The 10413-nt window shown below is 33.4% G+C and overlaps 1 protein-coding gene across 1 annotated transcript; it reads right to left on the bottom strand.

The window, feature by feature from the left end:
• Nucleotides 1-8544: 8544 nt before the first annotated feature.
• Nucleotides 8545-9425, bottom strand: LOC145004994 (putative germin-like protein 2-2). The gene is made up of 2 exons (XM_078964022.1): nucleotides 9243-9425; nucleotides 8545-9149 (listed from the first exon to the last, which is right to left on the bottom strand). The coding sequence occupies exons 1-2, from the start codon at nucleotides 9355-9357 to the stop codon at nucleotides 8614-8616; spliced, it is 651 nt and encodes a 216-aa protein (XP_078820148.1). The 5' UTR covers nucleotides 9358-9425; the 3' UTR covers nucleotides 8545-8613.
• Nucleotides 9426-10413: the final 988 nt, after the last annotated feature.

Genomic DNA, 10413 nt, shown 5'->3' with positions numbered 1-10413 from the left:
TGGAGATGGTTTTTGTTGGTGAAAGAATCTGCTTTGTGGTTCCATATATATAGGGCTTATTTGCATGGTTCATGATTTTGTTCTTTACTGTGTCTTTCCGCATCCAAAGAAAAATAATATATCTATTAGAATTGCCGTCTAACACGTAAAAACAGCATTAGGCCCCACTAAAATATGAATAGATGGCTGATCACTTTGGATTATAAAGAATTGGTCAGCCGGCTTTTTAGCTAATTCCTTTATGTTGCCAAGAATTTGTCAGTATCAGTTCTGAAATGTTAAGAAGCGAAATTACGTACCATGTTCCTTTTAAGTGCTAATTTTACAAATTAATAACACTCGAGATGAGAGTGATTATCATTTCTGGCTAGGGGGCCGATAGGATAGTTAGATATTATATCTGTTAAATAAAACAATATATTATCTGTAGCTGAACTCTAGAAGGATGCCATTGTGAAAGGATACAATTATGTTAGAGTCTCCTAGGAGGAGCTCACCTACATTAAAGTGTGGGTGTGTTGCAACCGAGCATGAAACTCACCTAGCTTTGATTAGGGACATACGATTTGGCGGGCAAACACCTGTTTTGTGTGGTGTCACATAGGCATAGACACAATGTAAAAATGCGCAAAGGTACCAAACTGTGTCGATACACATGTGACACGGTATTTATAGGGATGTGTGTCAATGGTATTGAAAGGTATGAGCTAGACAATGGTAATTAGGTCATTATATATTAAAAAAAATAAACAATATTTATTATCAAGGTTTATGGTATTACTTCAGGACCGATTAGTCTGAACCATTGTATTGGTTTGAATCGATTTAATTTGTTGTTATTTTGTTAGTAATCCATCGTTAATTGCAGATGGTGCTCATGCAATCGATTTCATTTGTTGTTATTCCCGTCATTTTTTTTTTCACATCATTATTATCGTTTTTCGAGCATCAAACATCTTTTGACCACACAATATTCTGTTGTTATTCCGTTAAAAATTCTCCAAAAAATTACGGTTGAAAATTCGTTGATTTTTCATGGGTATTTATCGGAAAAATTTTCATTTGTGATTTGAACTCTATTAGTGGAGCGAAAATGGTCAAACCAATATTATTTTACCGAAGATGAAGGAGTTAAGGGTGGACACTAACCACTAGACAAACTAGAAAGAGTTAATGGTCGCAAATTCGTATTGTTTAGTCAATTTTTTTATTTATTATGTAGTCTTGAAACAATGACAATAACGTGGATCCACATTCAGTTGTTTTCTTCGTGGACAGTGCTTTACAACTGATGTTGGTCCTATATGTAACTTATGTGATGCTTCATCTTATGATGTTAAAATATTTTTAATGCAGTCTTTCAAACGTATTCAAAGTGTTAAATATGCCAAGTCTATAGAAAGTAATGAAATGAGGGCATATTGTAAACAGTGCTAAAATATATGCTAATTAACAAGTCTATTGAGCTGTTCGGTAGGTCTTAAAATGTAACTTTGGATGAAAGCTAAAAGTTAAAATGTGCACTTATATAAGGAATGGTTGATTTAGCAAAGTACATTGTTAATTTACTCAAAGGTGGGACAAAAGTATAAATGATAGAATATTAGCACTACAAGAATACAAAGCTAAGGCGACGACACCTATCCCGACGCCGGCAGTCATCGCTACAGGTCAACCTATGCCGACGACAAGTTGTCGCCATAGCTTTTGGAACGTTTGACCAACTTTCTTGGACCACTATATCTGTGCCGACGATAAGTCGTCGCCATAGGTCTCGCGGGAACAACGAAAATGTTCGCGGTAATATGAAAATATATACCGACGACGTGTCGTCGGTATAGGTAACAAAAAAAGGATTTTTCATTTTTTTTTATTCCAAATGCCAGAAAAAGAAAACGACGTAGTTTTTGAACACCCTATCCCGACGACATGTCGTCGGCACAGGGTTTTTAATTTACATTTATATTTTTATTCCAGGATTAAATGATACGGCGTCGTTTATGTCGACCCTATGCCGACGGCATAGGGGTATACCCTAAACAGATGCGCAACTTTCTTTCATTTGCACACAGCGACGATTTTTCTGCATCCTCTCCCCCCAAGCGACGAAATCGGCTACCCAGCTTCAATTTCCGATGATTAACCCAATCCAAGGTCGTTTCTACCCCTAATTTGTTTTTTATTGTTGTTTGATATTGATTTTTACCTCTAATTTCGGGTTTTTTTGTGTGTAGCAACCGGTGGTGAAGCTCCACCGATCTAGTGACTGCCTCACCTTCCACCACCTAGTGTTGCCGCATGAAATCACCACCAGCCACCACCTTGCTTCTTTGAGTAGCAAAAAAAATAGAACATCACGAACAAAAGGTTAGTTTTTTTTTTTTTTTCTAATTTTTTTTGAAATTGAATTCAAATTCTGTTGAAATTTTTTGTTGTTTGTATGTATGTGTATATATATATATATATATATATGTGTGTGTGTGTGTGTGATTGTGTTGTATATATATGTGATTGTGTTGTTGTTTGTTGTTTTTTTCTAATTTTTTTCTAATTGTATTGTTTGTTATATATATATATATATATATATATATATATATATATATATATATATATATATATATATATATATATATATATATATATATAGTTGTAGTGAGTCCAAATATGTTCTTTCAATATGACAATAATGAAATGATCTTTGATGTTTACCAAGATAACGATATCAATAATTTGTTAACAATAATATTGGTATGAAAAATAATATTGGTATGAAAGTAGAGATGTATAGAATGAAAATTCTAGTATACATATATATGATACATTAATATTCTGTTTATGATATATTAATATTCTGTTTATTTACTCAATACTCATATATTATAATTAACGTGAAATACTTATTTCAATAATTTGCCCGTTGATGTACGCGAATTAGTAAATACAGAAAAAGATATTTTACAAAAAAATCTGTTTCTACTTAACTTTACTATTTTAATATACATATAAAGAACACTCACAAAAAGATATTCATGATTGAATCAAATATAGTAAAAGATATTCAATAGCCTCAACCGACCCAAAATTCATAAACGAATTCATAACTCTAAAATTTATCTTTAATAACATGTTATATCTTAACCCTCGTGGTAACCCAAATAATAAGTAAAAATTTGACCGTTGGTAACCGGCTTTAGGCTGAAATAACAAAAAATAAGTAAAAATTTGATATATTTTTTTTCTAAAACAGAAAAGTCAACATATAAAGTTTTTTTTATATAATAAACATTTTTTATATTATAAATTTTGTTTTGATGAATCGCGGAACAAGAAATTCACATTTCAATATAAGTATTTAAGATGAAAAGTAGCTCACACAAACTTGCGGCTGAAATTCACATTTCGTACACTGCATGCATAGTAAATGGTGTCCGATTTGTCGTGAATAGTCGTGATCTCCGACGCACTACTCAAAATAGTGGTGTTGTTACATTCGGAGAAGACGGTACACCATTCTATGGTCAATTGGAGGAGATCATAGAGTTGCATATATATATATATATATATGATAAATCAGTTGTACTCTTTCGTGGTAAATGGTTCAATGCCTCATTACGTAATGGACGTTTAAAGACTATAAATAATATGATTCTTATCGATACCAGTCATGAATGGTATGTCGGTAAAACGTGGTTTGATGATCAACAATACATCTTAGCCACACAAGCTAAACAAGTATTTTATCTCCAAGATCCCACTCAAAACAATAACTGGAGAGTTGTGGAAGAGGTTCATCATCGAAAACTTTGGAATCATCCAAGTATCGGTGTTGTGAATGAGATAGATGTTGTGAACAACACTCAATCAACTGATTTTACCTTGGTTGTCGACTTAGGCACCTTACCTATGCAGACGACTTTAGGTGAAGTTGGTGAATCAAGTGTGGTTGCTAGGAGGAATGTTGCTCCTAATATAAATGATGACGATTTCATTAACGACGAAAATGACGATGATGATACGTACTCTTCAGATGAAGAAATAAATAATGAAAACTATGACAATGATGATGATGTTGTACATGTATATTGTTCTAGTGATGAATCTGATTGATGGTATGTTATTGTTATTATATGTCGTGATTGCTTATAATATTTGTTAAATTTTGAAATGTTGTTTATTTGTAGTTTTATTATTTTTTCTGAATGTTTATAATATTTGTTAAACAGATGGCAGAAGTCGCGATGGGACACGGAGGAGATGGTGGGGATAGACCTCCACACAGGATTGCACGCGGTGTACCATCGGGTTGTCAATCTTGTAAGTTATATGAAATTTTTAATTATTATATATATTAAAGTTTTAAATTTCTAAATTTCCAATTGTATATGTAAATATAGCACAAGCGAAGAATGTGAATGTGAATATGCGTGGCAAAGGGAGAAACTTAAATTTGTACGAGGAGTATGAAAAAAACAAGTGTAGGCCTTTGGATCTAAGAATTGATATCTCCGGGCGGACGTATCAATTTATAGGGGACAACGGGTAAATGTTTGTCAGACTGATCTCAAATCTGGTGGGATCAAAGGTACCGTTGCATTATCATACTTGGCGTCGTGTTCCTACCAAGTACAAATAAAGTTACTAGGTCGAAACTTCCACACACTTGGCGTCGTGTTCCTACCGAGGAATACAGACGCACGTCGGAAAAAAATAAAGTTACTAGGTCGAAACTTCCACACACAAGTGCTCACGGATGTAGACCCTATGCTCAACGACGTTATTTAGAGGTAATAAAATACATTAGTATTATTTAAAATTTTTATTAACATTTGTACAAATATATTTATTATTTTTTCACTTATTATAGGAACAAATGGGAATCACGCCGCAACATATTGAGGGTTGGAGACAAATGCGCTACAAAGAAGGTTCGGGTTGGTGTACAAGTCGAGCATAAGAAGATTGGGTAAGTGATAAACGAAATGAATATGTTGTTTAAATATATTATTATTAATTATAGTTTCTTGTTTAAGGAATATTATTATTTTTTGAATGTTTAAGTTTAGTTGTTTGTTTTAATTAACGTATGTTAATTATTTTCTTTATTTTAGGAGAAAATTCAAAATGAATATGAGAAAATGCAAAACGAGGTTGGGGAAGGAGGAGAAGTAAACGAGGAAGAATGTTTAGAACGTGCCCTTGGGACGAGACGTGGACATGCCCGCGGGGTGGGTAGGAGACCAATCGCCAACTTCGGTATAATTCCAAATGAACGGCCTTCCACTTCCAAATCGTCTCAATCTCAATCCCAATTCGATGCATAACAAATGCAAGAATATTTGCAACAATATAATGCATCATTGGCGGCTTGTATTCCGAACTTCCAACCACCACCATTTCCTAACTTTCTATTCAACTATAACACACAAGCAAGTAGCTCTCAACAATTTGCCGAAAGGATGGAAGAAGACGGAGAAGGAGAAGAAGAAGAAGAAGAAGAAGAAGGAGGAGGAGGAGAAGAAGGAGAAGAAGAAGAAGGAGAAGACGATTATGATAATGATGATTGATGTTTTTTTAGTATTATGAACAATGTTAGTTACCTACTTATTGTAATATTAAACTTGAATTTGATGTTTTGAATTTGAACAATGGTAACTAGTTAATGTATTTCAATTGATATATGCTGCAATGTTTTTTGGATTTGTTAAAAATGCAGGAATGGTAATGTACAAAACCTATAAAGCTAAAAAAAAAAAACCAATAGCTATCCCGACGACTAGTCGTCGCTATAGGTCCATAACCATTAACTGATAAAACCCTTTAGCGACGACTAGGCATCGTAATAGCCTCAACTTGTCCCGGCGACTTGTGGTCGCCATAGCTATCCCGAGGATAAATAGTCGCCATAGGATTTTAATAAAACATTATTTTTTCCCTCGAAAATGTCGTTGATGAAATCTGTGCCGACGACATGTCGTCGCAATAGAGCTAGCTATACCAACGACCTAACAGACCTATGCCGACACGCCTGTGACGACTTTTTCCCGACGACGACTTGTCGTCTCCATAGGGTCTAAAATCGTCGTTGCACAGGCTCCGATTGTTGTAGTGTAGTATTTGACATGTTATATCTACTAGAAAAAGTTAATATTTTACTTATACATGTCATAATATGTGTTCAGATGGTTATGGTGCATGATTACATGTGAAAGTATGAAGACTTGATAAAAAACTAAAGTACGTTGCCAATGGTACCGATTTCGGTTTCTATTCTACTTATAAATAAGCCAAAATCAACTACAAGTTAAATGCAAAAGATAATTCTTACACATATCTAAGCCGTACGCATAAATCTAGTAAAAGTATTATCGCGAATCCACATAAGCAAGCAAACTCATGTCTTTTACCATCGGCAGCTACCATCATCCATTGTGGTATACTTTTGTCTATATGGTGTTTTATTTTCTGTTGCTATCTATCACCATCTGCTATCAAGTATTACCAATTACATCTTCATATCATCATATACATTAAGGTATAACCTACCAACCACCTAAGTTTTTGTTTTGTCAATATGTTTAAATCAACATTATAAATCTAAATATGATAATCACCATCAATTAGACCTCCTTTATTGTCTTTTTCCATACGATGGCCATCATAAAACTTACACAAGTAACACAACCTAACCGTGCTACAACACCTCACTAAATTCTCCCATCTTTGTCATTTGTACACGCCCTATTGCCGTATACGATAAATAATAAAGTACATTGCTTTTATGCATAAAAAATGTAAGGATATTGTCTATATTGGTATAAAGAATATAGTATGTTGCTATTATGGTTAAAAATAACGTATGATGATATTATGTATAAAAAACAATCTATTGCTATTATGGCAAAAAGTAAAATACATTACCATTATGGATAAAAAACTAATGTAAGTTTCTATTATGAAAAAATGATTATGTCTCCGTTATTGGTAAAAATGTATGTACGTTACCCAAGGTTGTAAACGTCGCTAGCCGGTGGTCGGGCGGTCTACTGAGGTTAAGGGACTAATAGGTCTAGGCGGGATAAATCGACGCGTAAGCGGAGACCCTTAATTGTAGCATAATTTATTTTAAAAAAAATAAATATTACCTATATCCTAACAAAATAAATCAATAATCATAAAAGTTTTGTATATTCATTTGTCTAAATATTTAAATCATGGTACATAATACTTTTTAGACTATTTGATCATATTTGTAATAGTTTTAATCTTCAATCATCATAATTTAGTCACCCAATGTCATAAATGTGAATCGGATGCATAAAGACATTTAATTATTTTTTGAACTTCGAGTTTTATTTCTGTTTTTTTACAAATTTTGTAGAAATGTTGCGGGATGAAGCACACAATTATGAAAGTTCTTTGTTATCTGTTCAAAACATATATCCAAAGTACCATGACTCAAAAAGATTGAATGAATTAACAATTTTTAGTATGGAAAGTGATTTTGTTACAAAATATGGATTATTGTAAAATAAGAGATGTTCGATTCAAAAAATGCACGAAGACATTGTTTTACGTGATTTTTTTAGGTTTATATATATATATATATATATATATATATATATATATATATATATATATATATATATATATATATATATATATGTTTTCTCTATTTTACGGTAAATAAAAAAGGGTATAAAATTTTTATCTTGCCCCGGGTAGTAAAAAAGAATGGACCGGCCCTAGTTCAAGTCACGTCGTGGACAAATGAATAGTTTTGGAGTAGGATTTAAAAGATGTGTTTGTGTAAAACTTCAAAACAAATACTAAAAAAAGTAAAACTAAATAAAAAAACTCTTTTTTTACGATGGGAAATTTGCAGCTAAAAACTCACTAACAGATTCAAATTGCATTCCATCTGAAATAATCAAAACCGACATCTATGGGTATTTAGTAAAATATGTAACACAAACCGGTCTTTGAGAAGTGCATCGGTAGCATTCAAAATTTTCTTTTGGAGAAGTGTGAAGATGTATATCCATTTGAAATCCTTCATAATTATTTGTCTACACCTTATTTTGGTAGATTTGTATTTCGGAATTATGTGGTAATAGCTTTTCCATATTATTACCACCGACGGAATTAGCAGTTGGAATGTTCTCATTTTTCTAGTAGTGCCGGTGGCCTAAAGCCTTGTCATCTTGGTTATATCAATAGTCGCAAAATTATCTTTATCGACTTAGTTAACATTTTAAACTATGTATTTTTGATGTAGCAATGTAAATACATCATAATGATAGGTGTTCTAGATTTTACTGGTTGTAAATTTAAACCCTTCTTGCATTCTATGAGATTTAAGAGTGTAAAGTTCAGCGTCTACAGGTAATATTTTGTTGTCAGTAATTAAAACTTTCAAAATTATAAGCGCTATCATATGAAACCAACAGATCACATAAATTACACAATGAATAATAAATACCCACTTGAAAAATTATTGCACACAAATAATTTTGAATGGAAGCTTTAAATTAAAGAAGCCTATGAATGAAATCAAACGCGCGATTACGCCAACACCAATTGTAAACCTTTTTAGTCATTGAACTCGTTGTAACTTTAGAACTTGGCTTGTAGCTGATCCACCACACTCTTATCCACTTGGAATGCCCTGGCGAGGATATCCCATGGAATTGAAGGATTTGCACCGAAAACAGCATTTCCAATTGTTATTGCACCTGGGTTTTGACTGCTTAATGCAGCAATAACAACCGCATTTCCATTACCCACATTCCGCTGGAAATGAACAAGTCCCACAGGGAACACGAAAACATCACCCTTTTGCAACACCTTGGTGATAAAGCGGTTATCAGGATTAGAAGTGACAAATCCAACTTGTAGGGTCCCTTCAAGAACTGTAAGAATCTCTGTGGCTCTTGGGTGGGTGTGAGGAGGATTAAGTCCCCATGGTGCATAGTCAATCCGAACCATTGAGATGCCTAAAGTGTTTAGCCCTGGTAACTGAGTCGCAAAGACTGGGGTCACCTTTGATCCCAATTGGTTTGATGTGTTACCCCTCAGGTGTAGCCCACTGAAGAAGAAATCAGCTGCTTGAACTTGCATTGGGTTCTTGCATGTTACACCATTTACTTTGACTGCACGTTAAAGACAATATTTTTTTTGTTAAAAATAAAAGGTAAATGTAATTAAAGGAGCACATCAGATGTGTAACAATGAGTAGACAATACCTGAGCTGTTGGGGTCGGCTACACAAAAATCTTGGAGGGGGCTAGGCTCGTAGGCTAAGGCAAGGTAGTTAAAAGTAAGTGCTACAACACTCAATAGAATTAGTTTGTTCCACATTTCTTTTAATATTAAGAATAACAGCAAAAGAAAGATATGAGAATGAGAGCTCTCGGAAATAGAAATAGTGGAGATGGTTTTTGTTGGTGAAAGAATCTGCTTTGTGGTTCCATATATATAGGGCTTATTTGCATGGTTCATGATTTTGTTCTTTACTGTGTCTTTCCGCATCCAAAGAAAAATAATATATCTATTAGAATTGCCGTCTAACACGTAAAAACAGCATTAGGCCCCACTAAAATATGAATAGATGGCTGATCACTTTGGATTATAAGGAATTGGTCAGCCGGCTTTTTAGCTGCTTTTATTCCTTTATGTTGCCAAGAATTGGTCGCATCAGTTCTGAAATATTAAAAAGCTAAATTGCGTACGTACCATGTTCCTTTTAAATGCTAATTTTACAAATTAATAAATAATATCACTCGACATGAGAGTGATTATCAGCTAAAGCTAAATTGCGTACGTACCATGTTCCTTTTAAGTACCATGTTTCCATTACTTGCGACTTGACGGTTTTTAACACACGAGCACCTTTACAAGTTTCTTAGTGGCCGAATTGCAATCTTCTCAAAATTAATCTCATCTTCAGTCAATATATTATCTGTTAAATAAAACAATATATTATCTTTAGCTGATGTCTTGAAGGATGACATTAAAAGATACCATTTTCTTATAGTCCTGTTGTTGTGTGGTGTCACATTGGTACAAGTACACATGTATCACCTGTGTGGATACACATGTGACATGGTATCTATGGGATGTGTGTCGATGATGTCGAATGGTATCACCTAGAGAATGGTAATTTGGTCATTATATATTAAAACAATATTTATTATCAAGATTTATGGTATTACTTTTAAACTGATTAGCTTGAACCGTTGTATTGGTTTGAATCGATTTCATTTGTCGTTATTTTGCCAGTGATAGTGCTCACACAACCTATTTCATTTGTTGCAATTCAGGTCATTTTTTTACATCATTATTATCATTTTTCGAGCATTAAATGTCATTTCTAACGAAACAGTATTTTGTTGTTATTTGGTTACAAATTCTCCA

This window comes from Lactuca saligna, chromosome 7, assembly GCF_052625555.1.
Source record: "Lactuca saligna cultivar CGN05327 chromosome 7, ASM5262555v1, whole genome shotgun sequence".
Lineage (NCBI taxonomy): Eukaryota > Viridiplantae > Streptophyta > Magnoliopsida > Asterales > Asteraceae > Lactuca > Lactuca saligna.
Note: the sequence above shows the minus strand (reverse complement) of the source record. Positions and strands in the feature narration are given on the sequence as shown.